Here is a 21,124-nt window from a genome sequence, read left to right as displayed (position 1 = left end):
GCAATCACAACCGTACTGAGTGAATAACAATAATGAATGCTGTCATTTCCTGCGAGTGTTGATGAAAAAAAAAAACCTGTCTACATAATAAAGGCACAAGGAAGGATATAAACAATAAATCCATAATTGGTGATAGGAAAGCTTTAAAGAGCATATCTAAGTGAGAAAGATAAAGAGATAGAGGAAGATAATAATGGAGAAATCAAGAAAAAGATGGTAAGAAGGACCTTGATGGAGGGGCTGGAGGGAAGATTGTAAAGCTGCGCCTCCGACCGTCAGTGAGCAACAAACATGGCGGGGGTGGAGTGCGACACTTGTTGACGGCTCTACCCTTTTTATGGCCGCCCAGCTCCCCTAGTCGCCTCAAAACACCCTCATTATGTAACCAAGAAATGATACAGGTGAGCAAGTGCCACCCAAGTTGTTATTCAGGAGGAATTATTCAATGACAAGTGAAATGAGGAGAATGTTTTTGTGAGAATGAGCTTAGTGCCAGGTGCATTCAGCCATGTTCGTTGCAAAATGCGTATTGACGGAATGCATTAATAGCTGCATTTATCACCATTACAGTGAAAGTGACCGTGATATACATTCGCACAAGATCTTCTACTTATATGGAGGTAGAATTGAAACTAGTTCAGAAATGACGTTAGATGTAACAGGAAAAGGAGTTGCCACAGATTTGAATATGAAAGTGTTGAGCTGAAAGTTTTTTCCTCGTGTCATAATTCATAACCCTTGCATGTAATGACATCTGAATGAATTGAATTAATAGACAAAAAAATGTTTCAGTGCATAACTTCGTGGGGAACTAAGAAATGTTTGACCTTGAAGAGGTTTCACTTCAGTAAGGAATCAAATACTGACAGCTTTTCAAATGACAGTTGGTTTGTATTAGAGTGTAGGATGCTAGGATTATCGACCTAAAAGACCCATTTTTAGATCTATTTCTATTTTATTAATCAAATAATTACACCTAAACAAGATGCACATATAAAACTTTTTAACCAATTTACTATTTACTAGCTGGCAATGATTGTATTTTAGAAGTCAACCATGTTATCATTTTGAACCACACTAGAGGTCAGTCACGAGTAAATTAATCAAACCTTATGACGAATTATTACATTTTTTAACACACTAGAACAATATGATATAAGTATGGTGCACAACTTTTGCATAGGAATGAATTTAGGTCAAGTATGAAAATATAGTCATTGGCATCTTGTGTTCTACTTATTAAAACAAAGATCATTAATAACTTGTGTTTCTGATGATGTTTTAAAGGTGATGGTGTTATGTAAAGTGTTGAAGCTTGTTAAGTGGCTTTGTGTCAGATGTTGGAAGGTTTTCATGGTAACAGTAAAGGTCGCCACTTTCTTATGTTAGAGGTATTTGTTTTTGTTGTAGTGAATGAAAATCTGGGTCATGTTGTTTTTAATGGGCATAAAATTGAAAGTTAAGTTTCGGAAAAGGTCAACCATAAAACACTATATTGGTTTATATATAGGGAGGTATAGCAAACAAAAAATAAGAACACTTTATACCATTTAACTTAAATTTCAGGTTTGGTTCTTTAGATTCAGTTGTTTTTTTGTTTTGTTTTCTTTTGTCTTGTTGGGTTAGGTTTATACACAGTGAGATTAAATCAGGTCCTTTTTTTCTTTGGTTTGGTTAAGTTCGGTTATGTTAGACAAGTATACTACTAGTATTTGAGTCATTAAGTTATGTTCTTGATGATCTTTTTGTCAGGCAAACTTTTTCTCTGTCAATTTTTGGATGTTCTTGATAAATTGAAGATTTTTCTTCTATTGAAAACTTTCCTAATCCGTCTCCTTAACCTGGTCACCTGTTCTTAAATATTAGTGTACCCAATTTAATGTTTTTTTTATAGTTAGGTTTGTTTCTCACTTTGTGTGATAAAAGTTAAATTTTTAAGTGAAAAGGAAAAATAAGAAAACTTGAAAAATATAAGTTTTTGACAGACATTATAGTTTGTTTTTCTTTGCTCCATCTATCTATATATAAATTAATATAGAGTTGTGATTAATGTTTTCCAAAACTTTCCCAAATTGACAACACATTCCTTTGTTTACATCTGGCTCATTTGGGATGTTGCATCAGTTGTTTTTAATATAATTTTTATTTATAAGAAAATTATGACTAGGTTAGGTCAGATTAGTTCATTTTGTGAACAAATATTCCTGTAAGTTAGCCCATAAATGATTTTGAGGAATAGCTGTTTGGTATAAATAACTCATAACTACACCGTTTTCAAAAGATTTAAGTTATATATGGTACCAGGAATAATACAAATTTGGTAACTGAATTATTTTGATATCTGAACCACACCCAAAGTTGTGGAAGTTTGAGCTTTGAATTATCATTGTTCTCTTGTATTCAGTGTAAAGGGATGAAATTTTTATTTGGTATAGTAAAAAATTGTTAAACCTCTAGAATGAAACTTTGGACTTAATAATAATGGCTTGCTTTCTTTGTGGTTTTTCATTGAAATGTTTGTTTTCATGAAGAGTAACTAAATCCAATGGGGAACAAGGATTTTTTCTTTCTCTTTGTTATTCACTTGGGATTTGGCAGTTAAGCTGTGGCCTCTGTGGTGCTTCAGTGAGTTAACAAAACCTGTCACTATTGAATTTTTTATTTTAGCAGAAACCAATTATTTAGTACTTCCAGACATATGTACAGTACAGTATATATTTATCAGTACAATAGTATCTTCTTGTTAAGATTAAACATACTGTACAGCATGGCAGTCAAAATTTTTGAATGGTTGGGAAAAGCATGTGCTCAATGCTGAGTTATGGTTTGGATGGAAGCATATCGTCTCCTCACAGTTTTGATTGTCTGGGAAAATATCTCCAGTACACACTGCTGAGGTGCGCAGGATAAAGTAACAAGAGGCTCCTAAAAATAGGTACGAGGTAGGCGTACTGTACCAGTACAGGGTTGTCTGAAATGTTATTCAAGTAAGAGTAGCTACCAAGAAGAAAGGTAATTTTCTATTGACTTACTTTAAAAAATTCTTTTGAGATGAGTGATGAAGTACAGTAGCTTTACAGTACTTCATTACTGTCCCCTTTTGATGGCACACAAAACAAAAATGCGAACCCTGTGGTAATCATTGGTCACTGTCAAAATGCAGATTGTGGTAGCTACTGCAATTGATGTAAAGGGTAAAAACAAATTTGTTATTGGAGTAATAAAAGAATTTTAGGGTTCAAGGAACATGCTTTTATTTTTTGTTTATTAATTACTGGTGACTTTAGTAGAGAATGATTTTTGTAATAGTAATATTGTACAATACTACAAAATCAAACCTTATTCTCAACTGATGGTTCACTCAAGTACAAAACTGTATGGTACTTGATTTTCTTCATAATAATTGTTTAATTTTCATAAAGAATTAAAAGTTGAAAAACTGTTTTGAACTGTTAACTCGTTTATTTATGTGAACTGGGACACATTTTAATTGAAATTGACATGATTTAATTTTGTTCAGCAGATGTTGCTCTGTGAAAAAAATAGCTTAATATAGTACAGTATAGTATTGGTAAATGTGGTCTAATACTAGGTTGGCCATTTTTGTCATTTACAATACCATGCAGTATACTGTATAATGAATTTTTGAATACCTGTTCTGTGTTTGCTGCTTACAGAAAACTTAGGCTCTTTGAGTATTTTGTGATTATCTTTGGAAATATTATTTACTTTTTTGTGTGTGATTGACTTTTTTTTATATATATCCAGGTTGCGGGATGAGTGGGCTGCGTCGGCTCCGCGTAACGGAGCTTCATCCGAACCTCCTCTGCATTTTATGTGGAGGATATTATGTAGACGCTACCACCATCGTCGAGTGCCTCCATTCCTGTAAGTATGAAACTAACATCGTATGAGGTGTACTGTATATTACACTACAAAACAATGAAGCTCTGAGCTTAATAAAATCATCTGGTGTTAGCCAAATGAAGTACTAAAAGTGGCATCCTTTAGTGAAGGGGTTAATCAATCAGTAGCGGCCTCCCTTGCCCAGCAGCTTTGACACTAAAACATTAGAGAGGTTTACACAATTAGAGTGAGCTGAAGTACTGTACTGAACTTGCATAGCAGAAGAAATATATGTCTGTATGTGTGTATGCATGCATGTGTGCTTGTGTATAAGTTAATTTCTCAAAACTTCACTTCCACATGCTGCTCTTGTATACAGTATGTGTATGGTAAATGTACAAGCAGTATGTATACATGTGTGAGATGTCAAGACTTATGATTTTAATTCTGACTAAGTTTGAAGTACTTTCTGACATTATGGTTGTGTCTGAATTATCTGAAATTCTGAATTAATGGGGTACTGTAATATATTTGTTTTATATGCTTTTCAGTTTGCAAGACCTGTATTGTGCGTTACTTAGAGTCTAGCAAATTCTGTCCAATATGCGATGTTCAAGTGCACAAGACAAAACCGCTACTCAGCATCCGACCAGACAAAACGCTTCAAGACATTGTATACAAGCTGGTCCCTGGCTTGTACCAGAGTAAGTTTAATGTACTTAAGTGTACTGTACTATAGCTTGAAATTCTGTGAGTAGCATATGAGTGCTGTACTATATTTTTCTAGCATTTTGTTTAGTTGTCTTGTTATGCAGTCTTTGTGCTTCAATTTCTATAATTTTTATAGATTGTCAGTTACCTTTAAATTTCTTCCTTTCTCATAATGTTACCATACACTATTATTACTCAGAGGTGAGGAATGTATTATGATGGTGAGGCAGATATTTTGCAAATTTATGTGAATGAAGGTAAATTCTCTTCTGCCTTAAAGAGAATACCAAGAAATGTGAGAGATCTCTCCAACTGCTCATAAACGTGTCACAAGTTTGGGGTGTGGTGATTCTGAGCTGGAGAAAAGCATTTGCCGTTTTTGGATGTCACTAAGGGACTGAACCATAGGGGTTGATTGACTCTGAAATCAGGATTGTAGCCAAGTGTATCCTGGATAGGTAGAGATAGTTCAAATTAGACCTTCTGCCTCTACAGGGTATCTGTCTATTTTTTCCATTCAACCCTATTTGAGGGAGACAGCTTGAGATGGGAAGGGATGGGTGATTAATAATGTCAAACTCTCAGCTGCCAAATAGGAGGCAGTCTACTATCCTACTGTAGACCCCTAGACCAGCTGGTGCACTAAGGAGAGCTGCCTGGTAAAGGGAATCTCACCAGAAATATTGATTTCTCTGATAGACAACTTTTGCCTACCAAAGCCTTTTAATTTGACATTATTAGATTAAGCTGTGCCTGGAGCCTATGTTTGTCTATTTTACTCACTATTGGAGATAAGTTTATTCATGTACAATACTTATTTAGCTCAGCATTGTTTGAGTGTACTTGTGTTTGCTTACGGTACATATCTGTTCTTATGAAACAAGATTATCCCAGCCATTATACTGTAAATGTTTTTGTGCATCCTTTAAATTAATTTTTTTTTATATTATAATGTACAGGGGAGTATGAGTCTACTTTCAACTTCAAGGTTCTTGTCAATGACTATTATTGGGATATAATCACACTGATATGACTGGTTAAAAAAGTACTGTTATATGTTCTGCTGAAAAAAAATTTATATGTTGAGTAAAGATTACCATGGAGTTTATTTTGCAGATGAAATGTGTAAGCGGCGAGATTTCTACTCGTGTCACCCGGAGACACCCCCAGCAACACCGGAAGATGGAGGAAGTGACATCGGGAGGTGGTACATACTGCCGGATGACCCAGTGTCTCTGGCTTTACATCCTGCATCATCCTCCTCCTCCCCGACGTGTTACAAAAGTCATGTGATGCCAGTGACTTCAGTTAACAGTTGCCTCACCACCAGCCTCCAGACAAGAGATCAGATAATTCACCAAGTAAACAAAGTAAGAGGAGTTGTTTTAATGTTGGATCAAGGCTGAAAAGAGGATCTAAAACAAGTTGATGCTGCCTTAGACTTACGAAGGTTCGGTTTATGAAAATTCAGAGTTACGAAGAATATATTTTTGTCCTTTGATTTGACCTACAAACGAAAGACTGGAAGTTATGATATTTTTCTTCCTTATTTTCATAATGTTTTCCGAAGTAATAATGAAAATATGCTAAAATAATGCTTATTTCTTTAACATATATCACTATTCTCTTACCCTCACAATGTTATCAAGACTATAAATAAGCTTTAAGTGTGCCATTATTGTTCTACAGTCACCATATAACTTACTCCTCAAACTCACTGGGGACGAGTGATAAGCTTTAGGCTAAAAATTACTGCAGGTTCTCTGTTCCTTGGCAGCTTGACTTGGAAATCCTCCCCCCACCCACTTGAATTTTCCGCCCTGCAATATGTTGTGGAGGTGAAGTGGATCACGCTTTTGATAAGCTTTCACTAAATTCAGTGTTCATTTTTATTTATACTATGAAAGAAAGAATACCCTTTTTTATCTGTACTGTACAATGGTATAGTATATAGGTACATCCTTCTGTGTTTGATCTTGAATAAGTGGAAATTTTAATTACAACTAGTATGGGGTGTGATGGTTGTGGTGGTAATACATATTGTGCAAAAAAAGTAAAATAAATAATTATCATAAGGTCAAACACATAAAGGGAATACCGGTAAACATTTCTTTGCATGCAAGAGTTAGCAGGCTGAGCAGGGGAGTGAGAGGAAGGAGTGGAGTGTGGGGGGGCCCCATTGCTCAGGAGTTGGGGGAGGCTATGGTGAGATTTGACGCTAAGCAGCCAGCGTCTATGCAAATGGTGGTTGTATTAAACTTTCATTTAGGTTTTCCTTAATGAGTTTAGCTGCACTTTTTTATTTAAATCGTATACAAATGTTGTTTAAAGTTTCACAGTTGTTAAATAACTTAAGAAAGGTAGGTGGCATGGCTTATGAATGCTGGGAATTAGGTACAGGGAGTTGTGAGTTTGCCTTAGTCTTTAAACTTACCATATACGTCGTTACTTCATATCTGTGATGATTACTGTACTATACTTTATTATTAACATGTACTATGTGGTTCTATTTTTAATCAACAGGTATATAATAGTGCTGTAATAATGTATACCATATGAAGCACTCTTCTACTTTGTATGATTCTCTTATTAATCTCCCATTATAAGGCCGCAGTAACTAGCGAAAATACTTACTGCGAGCAAAAAAAGTGTATAAACTTTTATCCATAGCAACTATTCTAATTATGTTAGAAAGATGAATTTAGCACCGTAATGATACTGAATAAATTCTTGACAGACTGTTTCAATAAAATATCCTTAAATAAAATATTTTGACATGATATAATGATGGGAACTATTATTATTAGTATATGGAAAAACGTTAAATGTTATACCCGAGTTTATAAAATCCGTTCTAATTAAGTTAGAAACACTATTTCTTACCACGATAATCCTGAATGATTTATTTAAATGTTTGGTTATGCATTATACATTTATATAAAAACAGCAAAATTTGATGACATGGGCCATCAAATACTGTAAGGTATTTTTGGTGCAAGGCGTGAATGGAAGTGTCACAGCCGAGCAGGCATGGGGGCAATTAATTAACTTAACCATTAACTTCTACAAGTTAACAATTAAGTTAAATTAACTTAGCTTAACTAGTTACCCGGTAATTTTTTAAATAACAGCCAAACTTGACTTAATCAAAATTTTGGCAAATTAATTGATTAACTTGATTAAATATCAATTAACTCCTTAGAGAAAATAACCAAAAATATATAACACAGCAGCCCTTGTGCCCAGTGAGTATCCATACTGTTGACTTTCCTGTACAGTACACCAGCCTGCCTGACTCAGTTTGGCTATTCAGGTATTCAAACTACAGTGTTCATTGACTCTTCTGGAAAACATTTACAGGATATTAAGTTATTTAATTCACATAAAAATTCCCCAAAGGAAATTTGAAACAAACCGGTTAACTTAATAAAAAAAATCTTAAATTAATTAATTTAATTAGTTAATGTTAAAAAATTTAGGTTAACTTAACTGGAAAAAATGAAAATTAACGTAACCGAACTAGTTAAATTTGAAACTTAATCGCCCCATGCCTGCAGCTGAGACAATACACACTGCTACCAGGTGTATGAGAGTTCCCGGCATCACCACCTGCTCAATGACTCGCTGAGTACAGCTGCCGAGTGTGTATGATAGACCAAGGAAAAATTTCCCTTTTTTTTTCACGTTAAAAACGTAAGCGGCTAAAAAAATATTGAGTATTATTTGAAGCTAAAAATTACAGTAGGTCTGGTGCTCTAGGTAGTTTGACTCAGAAATTCCCCACCCTCTGGAGTTCTCCACCCTGCAATACAGTACTGTATTGTATTGTACTGTATAAACAATATGTACACCACCTCAACCTGGAATTTCGGTCAAACCGTACAGGCCTTCCCCTCCTAATTGGTCTGGATTCCAGGGACTTTACTGCACGTATTTTATTTATTTTTTAATATGTTATATGCACAAACAATCTTACAGACAGAAAATCATAAGCTTAAAACTGTTAAGGGAATAAACTTTCTTCGTGTGTTAAGAGTTCATACTGGGGAGTGTGAGGTCTCAGCTGTTTTGTGCCGTCTTCCGTATGTAGTGCAACAGTTAACAGATTCCGTCGTCCAGCTGCATATTATGTCTAGGATTATACCGAGTATTTTAAAAAGCCATGGTCGAATTATACAAGAAATATATGAAAAACTTTGACTTTTTTTCATGAGAACGGTTTTAGATGCATATACTGTACAGTATAAGGGTATACAGTATTTATATTGTGTATTGGTTTAAGGAGTGATGATGTTTTGTATTTACTACTTTGGTTATTTTTGGTTGCTTACGGTGTGTGAAGATCATTCTTCTGGAGCACATCTGCCATTTATAACACTATCTATGGGAAAATCTGTCTCATTATATATGAATTTTCACTATGCAAAACTTCTGTGGAATGTGTCCATTTTTTAGAGCTAGGACTGCCTGTATTTAGAAGTCTTGTACTGTTCTGATTCAAATGTATATAAATTATGGTACAGGATTTGAGTATTAATTCCCGAGTTAGCTTTGAAAATGAGGAATGTTGGTGTCTGATCCCAAAGTTTCTGATGTGTAACTTCTGAAATTCTGAAACAGCTGTCAGATTAAGCTGAAATTTCACAAATAATTTTTTAGACCAAGAATCCTAGATACTGAATATTATAAGTCAGGGAAGGTAGGGTATATGCCATGGGTTGATTAGTCTTGGGAGTGCCTTTTATACAGAATAAATGCCTCTATTAGAGATGTAACTTTTCCATACAATTCTCTGTAGTTAAAAATATAGACAATGCATAAGGGTATGATTTAATGATAAAATACTATACAGAAAATGAATAGATTGTTATGTACAGTTTTAAAAGACTAAATCCTTTAATTCTTGAGTTTCGCCATTACAGAATCTGGCGGAGGGTCATGTGCGTTACCTCCAATGCCCAGCTGGAGTTAGTGTCGCTCAGTTGAAGAGATTACTACGTGCAAAATTTGGAGTTGGCCCGTCTCATCCCATGGCTCTTCTTACTTGTTCATCAAATGATCCACTCCATGACACCTTAACACTGGTTGATGTGGCTTACATCACATCATGGCAGAGGGTTTGTATTTATTTTTTATCTCTTGCTATATTTTCATCATTTGGGGGAATTTGATTTAGGTTAGCCTTAAAGATTACCTGTGAGTATCTTATTCATTTAATATTTTTTTATTGTTTGTGGATTGAGAGATGTACAGTTCCCCTAAAAAAATATTGTTACTTTTTCTGTCTTTACAATTTAAAGTGCTGGATGAAATGCTTTGATATATTTTCCCATGTATGAGTCAGTAACAAAATATTTGATCCACACAATAGATAACGGAAGGCACAAATTCTGTACATGTGGTCGACTGTACCAACCGTTCAGAAATTTTATGGACTAAGACTGCTCACAAAACCATGAAGCGCATCAACTCACATGGTCAATGATACTGTTGGTGGGGGGGGGGGGGTGTACATAGCCGAGAGTGTAGGTACAGTTAATGGATTAAAGCTGGTGGAAGAGAAGCTTTAACAGGAAGTTTGAGTTAATATGTTCAACTAAAGAGTTAAAAATATGAACTTGGGGATAATACACACAGTACAATAGACATGCATTTGGTGTCAAAACTGTTCACAAAACACTATGAGACTTTTCTGAAATATATACTTTACAGTGAAAAGTACTTATTTGCCTAGAAAAGATTAATAGTAGTGAAGAGAGGAGGATTTTAGCAGGAAGTAAAACAAGGATGATTATGTTGCTTGTTGAACATGTTGATGGAGGATGCCTGAATAGCAATGAAAGTGTTTATGAATGTAATAGATTTCAGCTTTCATACTTAGTGGTGGGGTTGTCATTTTTGAGGGCTTAACTCTTGGTTAAAGGATGGAGTAGAAAGATAATTAAATTCAGACTGTGGTGGTCTGGCAAAGTGGGATACATCTTGGATTTCTCTCTGTGGTGGATGATGTGTCTTCCTGTGTATGTAAAGTGTGGGTGAGCAGCCACTCCTGTTGGTCACTTATCCTTGGGGGTTAAAACAAATGGTCAAGTAGAGGGTATTAATGATATGCTTAAGAAAAATGATGTAATATTATTAAACATCCTTTGTTGAATAGTCTTCATAAAGAGAAACATCGTTATTGAGAGAGAACAGCATTTAAGGAGTTTGTTATAATGGCTTTTGCTAAACCATATACAGTACTGTGGAAAAACCCAAGCATATTGAAAGGTATAATTGTGATGAAGTTAGAGGAAAGGGAGTAATAATTGTTAGGTATGAATGAAAGTTCAGAGGATTAGGAAAGTTGCAAGAATATAAAGATTTGTTGAGTAAATTCAGGAAGACTGCTGGAGTGGTAGCTGAGCTATCGGAATATTGGTTGTCTGTTGAAGTGAAGAAGGTGGTAAGACTAAGAAAGGGAAAAATATTCAACATCCAGGTGTGTTGTGGTTTATTTGTGAATGATGGAGTAAACAAATACCTGTTGATATAGATTGTATCTAACACAGGTGATTAGTTAGTTGATATGGATTCCTGAGGTCCTGAGTTGGTCATCTGAAAATTTATTGAGTAAGAAATTTAAAGAGGAAAGGGAATTTTAAAGAAGCATTTGATGAAATTCTTTGTCACTGCTATGTATGGGTATTTTGTCAGATACAGAAAGATTACAGTGGAAATACAATGACACATGGAGATACTACATGTGCAAATGATGTTACAGATAAAGTCACTTGTGTATACAAGTACTTTAACTGTGTAAGGTTTAAGTAAAAAAAAAAAAATTTCCTGCAGTCTCATAGTTTTATCATGAGAGAAATTTTTAAGATGTATATATTGTAGGTACGTATAGGTACAGTAATATTTCTGTTAGCCGGAATCCCTCAAACACCGAACTCTCCAATAGCCGGAATTGAAATTTTCTCGGAAAATTGTTCCCAGAGCGGGAATTTTTTGGAAAATTCCGGCTTTGGAAATGATTTTCAGAGGGGCACATTTTCCGGAAAATTCCGAGAAAATTTTCCCGATACCCGGAATATTCTGGGGATGCGGGAGTTTTTACCGGGGTTTGAGAGATGATACAATATAATGGGCAATTTCTGGAATTTCCAAGAACATGTTTCCGTTACCCGGAAAATTCCGGGGATGAGTGATTTTTCCGGCTTTGAGAAAGTCATCTCGTTACCCAGAAATCTCATTCCCAGAAGTGCTCTGCACCAATTGTTCCGGCTAACGGGGATATCACTGATTATTTGCTAATATATAATATTGTTTTGTTAATTTATATTTATGTAACGTACCTCTTCCAGACTGAGCCACTACAACTGTTTTACCGAATATATGAAAGAGCCAGCAAGAAGATCAAGTTGGATCCGGACAGCTTCAATTATGAATCGATCAACTTGAATGAAGAAATGCCAAAGCTGGAGCCAAGTGTTGGTGGTGAGGTTACTAATAATATGTATGGATCCTCAGACTTAACCAATAGCCTGTCAGACTATAGTAGTGCTCCTCTTTTACAGGCTGTTGAGGATTTTGGTTTTGAGTCCCTAGTTAAGAAAGAACCCGCTGTTAAAAAATCTGTGATGGAAACGTCAAAAAGTGAAAATGCAGTGATTGGGAGACCTTATGAGGCACCAGGGTATAAAGATGTATTAACTGGAAAACCGAAAGAAACGGCAGAGGAAAAAATTAAATCTTGTGCAAAGGATTCTCAAATGATGGAGAAATGTGATTCACTTTCTCAATTGACACAGGGTACCGTTGGTGATAGTGATATGAGCATGGATAGTGCCGTAAGTGCATCTAGTGTAGTGGACACCATTGTGACATATCCTGGAGCTTATACAACGCCAAGTAATGGTGTGAGTGTCGGGGTTGCATTTGTGCCGGGAGAGTTAGGGTATATAAGCCCTGCAGGTGTTCCCTGTGCAATAATCCCAAGCAGTGGGTGTGTTCCAGTGACTGGGAATTGTATTCCTAGTAATGCAAATATTCCTGTTGTGTGTAAGACTGATGTAAATAGACAATTAGAAGGTGATGGGGAAGCAAGTGTTATAAAGAAGTGGAATACAACCAGTCCAGTTAAAGAAGGCCAAATTGTGAGAGAGAGTACTCAAGTGCCTGCTGATGTAAATATTAATAGGGAGGGGGGCAGAGGAAGTGAAGAAGATGAAGGGAAAGAGGTGCAGCTGAAAATAAGTGAGTCAGGAGTGATCAGTGTACGTGGTCGGGACACTACTGTAGAGGGGATGTTGAACTCTATTGAATCTGAAGCTTGTGAACTCTTGTCAAAAATAGAAAGTGGTTCTTTGTGTGAAGATTTTGTACCCAGGGCTGTGGAAACACTTTCAGAAAAAAATAGTTTTGAGGTTGGTAGTGGAACAAAGAAATCCAAGGCAAAAGATAAATTGGGTGAAGTGTTACGAAAATTGGGAGATGGAAAGGTGAACAAAGATCAAGTGTTTCAAAAGGGGGAAAAGATTAAGTCTTCTGAGATGAAGTCTCTCCCCATACAGAACCAAAAGTCAGAAAGTTCTGGTTCTAAAGAAACTAAAGGAGCAAGGTCAAATGTTAATTCTAATATTAACAGTCGTCCAGACATTGCTTGCAATGACAAAGCTCTGACTGACAGTATAGATAAAGGCCTGGACAGAAGACCTGATGCAAAAAAACAAGGGGAACTACAGAATGGTAAGGAGTTGAGAGATGGAAATATTAAGGATTCTCGGTCCAGTCACATCCCAGCCAGTCTTACTGCAGCCAGCATGGCCAATCTTAATAAGCCACATCTTAAGGCTGGCACGTCTAAAATTCCACACGGGGAAGATAATAAAAATAGAGAACAAAAGTCTAATAATGGGCTGAATTCAAAGAAGGAAGGTAAGCAAGATTCTGGAGCAAAATCATCATCTGGGAGTGGATGCAGAAAATCTTCACAGCCCTATGGTTACAAAACCCTCAAAACTCCCCCCAAAAGCTGGAATCCTACAATATCACGAGAACAATTAGCTCTGGTAGCAGGTAAATCAATTGGCAAGGGTAACAAAGAGCCCCCACGCACTAACAAGTTTTTCAAAGCTCGCAATGCTCCACGATTTTTAGGAAATCCATCTGCTGGTGTGAAGCCTATGTATTCTGGAACAGGTGACAGCAATGGATCCCAGAAGCGTAATGTTGTTTTCAAACTTGACCCCAAAACGTTGGGTCCCGTAACAGTGCCAGTGAATAATGATGTGATTCCTCCAACATGCCCCACTTCTTCGGTCTCAAGTTCAACTTCCTCTGTGTCTTCCGTTCAGGCTACAACTCCAGGGATGAATCAGACTGCATTGTCTGCTTTGGGATCATTGTCTTTGCAGTCTGCTAACCAAAAACCCCAGAGCAGTATGCAGACTTGTACATCAACTGCTGAGAACCATGCTGCTTTATCAAGAGTTGAAGACACCTTAGTAACCAGTACCAAAGCTGCTCTCACATTGCCTACATCATTATCAAGTGGGATAAAGGAAAGTACAAATAATAGTTCAAAAGTCATTGGTAATACTAATACTTTACAAGACAGTAAAAATACTCTACAAAATAATAAAACTGCAAAGGTTGGAAGATCTTCAAGCAACAATAATAGTAGTACCACCAATAGAAATGTAAAATTACCAAGTGCACAGATAAGAGGTAGTAATTCCAAACATGAAATTAGCGGGGTAAGTGTCCCGAAGTCGGAAAACAAAACCAACGGTGGAACAGTTGGTCTGGTTGGGAACACCATGACAAGCCTTGTAGCTAGCAATCCGCTCATGAATCAACTCAAATTGGCTGCTTCAACAGCCATGACTACTGGTACCGGTATCATTAAGGCAGATACAGTTAATTCGCTAACTGTCGCTAACACTGGCCTCCAGCCGCAGCAGCATCTTACTCTTGGTTCTCCTACAGTTGGTGTTAGTATAATTCCTTCATGTGGGGTATCCTTTCCTGGGGCCATTGGTACTCTGCCTTTGCCTTACTATTCTAATCCCTCCCTGAGCTATCCAGCTTACCCTTACTTATACCAAGGAGCAGAGACCATTGGCCTTATACCTTCACATCCTTCTGCCTCATATATTCCGACATTCCCTGCGTGTCTCCCACCTCGGTCACCTCTTAGTCCACGTAATATAGGAGGGGCAAAGATGATGCCCGAATTACCCTTACAATCAAGTCTTCTTCCCATGGTACCTCTGGTGTCTCAGGTTCCTGCCCAAGCAATGTCTCCAAGACCAATGACACCACCTTCTCCTAGGACTCCAACATCATCTCAGTCTCCAAGGCCCTATCCAGCACAGTCCCCTCGACAGTCTAACACCAATCAATCAAGACCCTTAACACCTCAGTCCCCCAAGCCAGTAATATCAGGGCAGTCCTCAAGACCTCAAACTCAGTCTCCAAAATCCCTATCTATTCTCCAGCCAGCAGTCACTCAATCTCTTAGATTAAATAATACTGGTATGCTAGTTACACAACCTCATTGTATTGCATTTCCTGGTCAGTCTGAAAAATTTCAGCCAGTTACCCAGCAAATGTCTTCATTCATACCATCTATCCCAGAGTCATTAGTAACTCCAACTTCCTCATCTTTTTATCCACAAAATTCATATTACAAGCAAAATGCATGTGTACAAACATCAGTCTCCCACACTTCAGTCACCCCAAAATCTGTTTGTAATACACTGAATTCATCAAAGCCTCCTGTGCCTCAGTCTCCAAGAGCTGTCATCAGTAATCAGCCTGGGGTGTGCCTCATGCAAACAGTAGCTACCACCAGCTCACAGTCTAGTACATCACATACTCCTCACTCTCCCAAACTGACCTCACCACAGTCGCCTAGGTCCTTGAGCTCTCCCCAGTGTACAGTACCGCAAACACATGTTAATAGTAGGCTTTCCTATTCTAATTTATCTCAGTCTAGATATCAGGGTATGTCTTCTCAACAGACAGAAGGAAGAATATCAAACATTAATAAGAACAAGACAAAAAGTGTAGAGGAAACAGCCAATAGAGTGGTGGATAATGTAACACATGGTCAGCCAGGTGAGATTTCCACTTCTTTACCCAGTTCTCTTATATCATCTTCATTACTACCAGTGTCCCAGGTCAGTTCCCCTCTATTAACAAGTGGATTGAATATTCCCATAACCAGTGGTTCTGGGAATAAAATGCATCTCCCTCCTGGAACTCATGTCTCACTTTCCTCAAACATCTCTTCACATTACCCAAACAGTATTTTAAATTCTGTACCGGTACCTCTAGCTAATACAGTAGTTGCTCCAGAAGTGTCAACTGCAGCTATGTCATTTTCAATGTGCACTTCAACGGCCCCTCTCCCTATTTCTCTGAGTAATGTGTCTAGTTCCTTACCACTTGTAACTTATAACACTTCTGCTCCCTCTGTCCCTACCTGTCCTGTGTCAATTCCACAGGCCTTTTATCCAGGTAGTTCTACACTTTCTATAAATTTACCATTAAATACTGTACATCCTGCCTCACATCCTTTAAGTATGACACAGACTTCACAGTCAACATCCACCGTTAGTGTAACTGCTGGGCACACACCCAAAAGTAGTGCATCAGTTGTATCTGTTACAGCCAGCAGTGGTACTGGTGTTGGATCAGCACCATGTAGAAATACAGCTGCTGTAACATTACCCACTGAAAATACATCATTTTCACCCACTACCCATAGCAGTAGCAATGTAACCATATCAACAAGTAGTGTTTCTGCTTTGACACAGTCCAGTTGTACTACAGCTGCTGTAAACACTGCAACAGTTGTAACGAAGTCTTCTGCTGTAACAAGTGCTAGAAATGCACCTCCTTGTAGTACACCTTGTACATCTGTACCCATGATCACGGCAGTTACACCATTAGTCAGTACCCCTTATGTACCTTTAAGCAGTACAGCCAGTATGCCTGTATCTGTAAATGATACAGCAAGCTCACCTGTACCCATAAGCAGTATAACAAGTATGCCTGTACCCTTAGGTAGCATAGCAAGTACATCTGTACCCCAAAGCAGTACATCATATTTGACAGTAACCCAAAGTAGTACAGAAAATAAAACTGTACCCCAAAGTACCACATTAAGTTTAGGCGAATCCCTGAGCAGTACAGGAAGTGTAGCTATACCCCCAGGCAGTACAGCAAATACAACTGTACCCCAAAGCAATATGGTGAGCACAACTGTACCCCAAAGAAGTATGGCAAGTACAACTGTACCCCAAGGTAACATGGTGAGTACAACTGTACCCCAAAGCAGTATAGCGAGTACTGTACCCCAGAGCAGTGTGGCTAGTACAACTGTACCCCAAAGTAGTGTGGCTAGTACAACTGTACCCCAAAACAGTATAGCGAGTACTGTACCCCACAGTAGTATAGTGAGTACTGTACCCCAAAGTAGTATGGCTAGTACAACTGTACCCCAAAGTAGTATGGCTAGTACAACTGTACCCCAAAGTATAGTGAGTACTGTACCCCAAAGTAGTATGGCTAGTACAACTGTACCCCAAAGTAGTATGGTGAGTACAACTGTACCTCTAAGTAGTACTGCAAATACCACTGTATCCATGACTAATACAGAAATTGCAGCTGCCTCCATTAAAAGTACAGGTGTACCTGTAAGCAAATCAGCTGGTAATATCTTGCCAGTAAGTAGTACAGAAATAACAACCGTATCCCCAAGCTGTAAAACTAGTACAACTGTACCCGTAAGCAGTAAGTCTAGTACTAACGTAGCCCTTGGCAGTACAACAGGTACAACCTTACCTGTTGTGACTACACCTGGTATATCAGTCCTCCCCAGCAGTACAGTAGGTACATCCATATCGATCAGCAGCACTGCTGGAATAGCGATACCCCTCAGCAGTAAGGCTGTTTTAGCTCGGTCCCAAAACAGTGGATGTTTTACCCCCTGTGGTACAGCGGGTGGGAACTCGGTGTCGAGTGTGAAGGAGAGAGGTGGCTCTGAGCCACAGTCAAGTGCCTGTACCCCCGTCTGTGATGTGACGCATGTGATTGATGCCAAACAGCAGTGTGCTGAACCAAGTGTCAGCAGCAGTGGTGGCCCCAGGCCATGCCTCAAGAGTTAATGTTGCACAGTTAAGGGCACCAACGTTATTGGATGCCAGAGATATATAAGCTTATATAATGCTATGGTGTACCTTACCTGCCATTTATTTTGTAAGTTATAAATTCACAAATATCCTTTTATCAGTGTGTTTCAAACACTTCTCAGTCACTTTTAAAGTGCTAGTTAGGGACACTTAATTTTTCATCTCCACAGTATGATGCCTTCCTTTTTCTTAACCAAGACAAATTTCAATAAGGTTGTATAGGTCAAATCATCTTGTTGATCATAGAACAGAATTTCATGTTTTCTTTTGGTGTTAACATAGTTGATTTATCTTGTCACCTTAGATTTTGGAAGCAATTCTCCCTCTCTAGGTACTGTACTGTAGTACTGTCTTCTACTGTTCCTGTGCTCTGCAGGTAATGACATGTTGGGCCAAAGTATTTAAACTTCCTCATCTTTACTTGAGCAATGTCGAGCAAGACTAGTTATATACATCTGTTGAACAAATTTATTTTTCAATAGATTTTTTATATATATATATATATATATATATATACGTATATATACAGTATATAGGAGAGATTTGTTCTTTTACAAGACAATACAGAAAACCACTTTTTAACCAGTTTGTTGTATGCTTTCCATATTAAGGACAGGACAATGCAGTTGAATAATTAACCAATTCCTGGATGTTGGTGTATTATTCTGATTAAAAAACAGTACACTTTGTAAATTGAAACTGCAGATAGGTAAAATTTTGTTGTGGCAAGACTATCAGATTAATTTTATAACAGCAACTTTAGACATCTTTTGTATGAAAAGTAAAACAACTTGTAGTGGTAGATACACTTTATATTATTGAGTTTCATAAGTTGTTGATAAATAAAAAAAATGCTATTATGATATATTTTTTATTTTTTGCTGTTAATGGTAACGTTTTATTTTGTACTATTACTGGTTGTCTCACAACCTTTTTGCCTCATGATAATGTGCAAAATGATATTGATTTTTTTGTTACTGTCATTGGTCTACCACCAAAATTGACTGATGTGACTTCTCTGAGTGTCCTTATTAGTTTGAGTGCTGTTCCAGGATCTTTTTTGTATTTTCACTGAGAAGCTGCTCGGGCAACATCAGTATCAGTGATCCAACATTAGCTTTAACACAGAGTGGCTGTGTTTTTTCACACTTGTGATTTTTCTTGAGGTTAATACAAATATAAATTGTTGACTAACCTCATAGTTATCTAGTGTATCTTAAAACTTTTTGGCTGGAAGAGGAGGTTTGTGATACACTTCATTGACAGATTGGTTAAGCACTTCATGTGATTGTTAATAGAGCTTGCTTACACTGCATCTAGGAGTCGATCCACTCCTCGCACCAGCCTGCCGAATTTAGTCATGATGTAGTGAGTACCATCATGAGCTGAATTTTTATTTTTACATGAATAGACAGTGATATTGTAGGAGTTATAAATGAAACACTTATGTGGAGGCAATCCTGCTGATAACCTATAGATTGTTAAAGATATTGCTTTGAAATTGTATGTATAGTATTTGTACTTGGTCGTACACCATATAGGTTTCATTGTGTTATTTATTATGCTGTTTGAGAATTACCCTCTCACTTAATTTTCATCCTTGTTAGCATTTCGTACTTCACTCTCTTGATCTTTGAGAGACCTGTACCAATAGGATGAGACTGACAATTTTGTATTTAATTTTTTTAACTCGCTAAACGAAAGCTAGAGAGAAAACAATTATGTTACAGTACTGATACAGTGTAATTTTTATTTCTTTATTTGAATCCTCAGTCCAATCACATTTCAGAATCTCTTGTTATTAAAGATTTAGTTATTGTTTATTGAATGTTGGGTTTTTCAGGTTTTGATTTGGTTTGATGGTTATTGAATATCCATCATGTTTCGGTACACTTTGGCACGTTTGAACACCGTAAAAAAAAAAAAAAAAATATTCCTGCATCATACAATATTTTTCACTTGCCTTGAAATATTAATTTTATAACTTTGTACATTTATTATGCAATTTCAAATGCTTTTAGACTTTGCTCAATTTCCACAGATAATGATATTAACCCAAGAATGGACTTGATCTTTCTACTAGAAGACGAGTCATTCTCAATGTGGTGTCATTACTCATTAGGCCATTATGATGAAATTGAATCGAGTTTCTTGTTACGTGTACGAATAACTCAGAGAAGGTGTATGTTAAACTGGTCGTAACTACAGCTCCCTTATCGTATACTGATGGGCGAGTCTTGTTGAGGCTCCTCGGTGAATTGGGCAATAATATTGATGTTTTTGATGAATTTTTTTTAATTACCGGGTAGATTGTCTTCGATTGTTAAAGGTCTAATGGATACCTTTGTGTAATGTATAGGAGCAGGATCATATCTGGTTCTGAACAGATAATAAGCATTCACAGTCCATTACAAGTTTTAATTATATATATATATATATATATATATATATATATATATATATATATATATATATATATATATATATATATATATATATATATATATATATATATATATATATATATATATATATATATATATATATATATATATATATATATATATATATATATATATATATATATATATATATATATATATATATATATATATATATATATATATATATATATATATATATATATATATATATATATATATATGTATGTATATATATATGTATGTATATATATATATATATATATATATATATATATATATATATATATATATATATATATATATATATATATATATATATATATATATATATATATATATATATATATATATATACTGTATATATATAATATTTGAGTGTATTAGACATATGTTTTGCTCAGCCTATGCTTTAAAACATTGGTTAGTTGTATTTCAGAACAATTGGCCCCTCAAAAAACCCTTTAGAATTATTTCTTTTGAGAGTTCAGTATTACTCTGATTACAGTATTCGTTACTTATATGAAAGTATTCAGTGACTAGAGCAGCGTATGTGGCTGAAACGTATTAAAGCAGGAGTTGGGGGAGGGCAGGGGTGGGGGGGATGACCAAAGATGAAAAATCTGTTGTAGTAAACCAGATTAAAGGAGCTTACAAGACCAGGCCGGGTAAGTGTGGAGAAATAATCTGATGTGTAATATAACCAAGTTGCTTAAGCAAATACAGATGGTAAAACAATACTGTCATTTATACTTTGTGGAGTTTAGTTATACTGTATTAAATATTGAAGGTCTTAACATGCTGAACTATAAATGATTTTTTTTTAAGAACTAATGTACAGTGTATATTATATAAATATTTAGTAGGTCCTTGTCTCCTGATGATAATGGTTCAGTGAAGGTCTTATCAAAGATTTGGTCACTAATTCTGTATCTACTT

General features: G+C 36.4%; 1 protein-coding gene across 2 annotated transcripts; it reads left to right on the top strand.

Moving 5' to 3' along the window:
- Window positions 1-250: 250 nt before the first annotated feature.
- Window positions 251-19,485, top strand: LOC121880196 (flocculation protein FLO11-like). 2 transcript variants are annotated; one of them, XM_042387348.1, is made up of 6 exons: window positions 251-401; window positions 3,769-3,888; window positions 4,398-4,550; window positions 5,674-5,927; window positions 9,480-9,674; window positions 11,907-19,485. In XM_042387348.1, exons 2-6 carry the CDS (start codon window positions 3,777-3,779, stop codon window positions 17,718-17,720), a joined length of 6,528 nt encoding a protein of 2,175 aa, XP_042243282.1. In that variant the 5' UTR covers window positions 251-401; window positions 3,769-3,776; the 3' UTR covers window positions 17,721-19,485. The 2 variants fall into 2 exon arrangements, with proteins under 2 accessions (XP_042243282.1, XP_042243281.1); XM_042387347.1 differs by lacking the exon at window positions 251-401 and adding an exon at window positions 417-620.
- Window positions 19,486-21,124: the final 1,639 nt, after the last annotated feature.

The sequence above is a fragment of the Homarus americanus genome, unplaced genomic scaffold (genome assembly GCF_018991925.1).
Source record: "Homarus americanus isolate GMGI-L3 unplaced genomic scaffold, GMGI_Hamer_2.0 scaffold30108, whole genome shotgun sequence".
Taxonomy (NCBI): Eukaryota; Metazoa; Arthropoda; class Malacostraca; order Decapoda; family Nephropidae; genus Homarus; species Homarus americanus.
The sequence above is the reverse complement of the archived record's forward strand: the minus strand, read 5'-3'. Positions and strand labels throughout refer to the sequence as shown.

Coding starts and splice junctions, on each gene's coding strand:
- LOC121880196 (XM_042387347.1), top strand. CDS start 509: ATGTTCGTTGCAAAATGCGTATTGACGGAATGCATTAATAGCTGCATT. Junction 3,889..4,397: donor CGTCGAGTGCCTCCATTCCT/GTAAGTATGAAA, acceptor TATGCTTTTCAG/TTTGCAAGACCTGTATTGTG. Junction 4,551..5,673: donor GGTCCCTGGCTTGTACCAGA/GTAAGTTTAATG, acceptor TTTATTTTGCAG/ATGAAATGTGTAAGCGGCGA.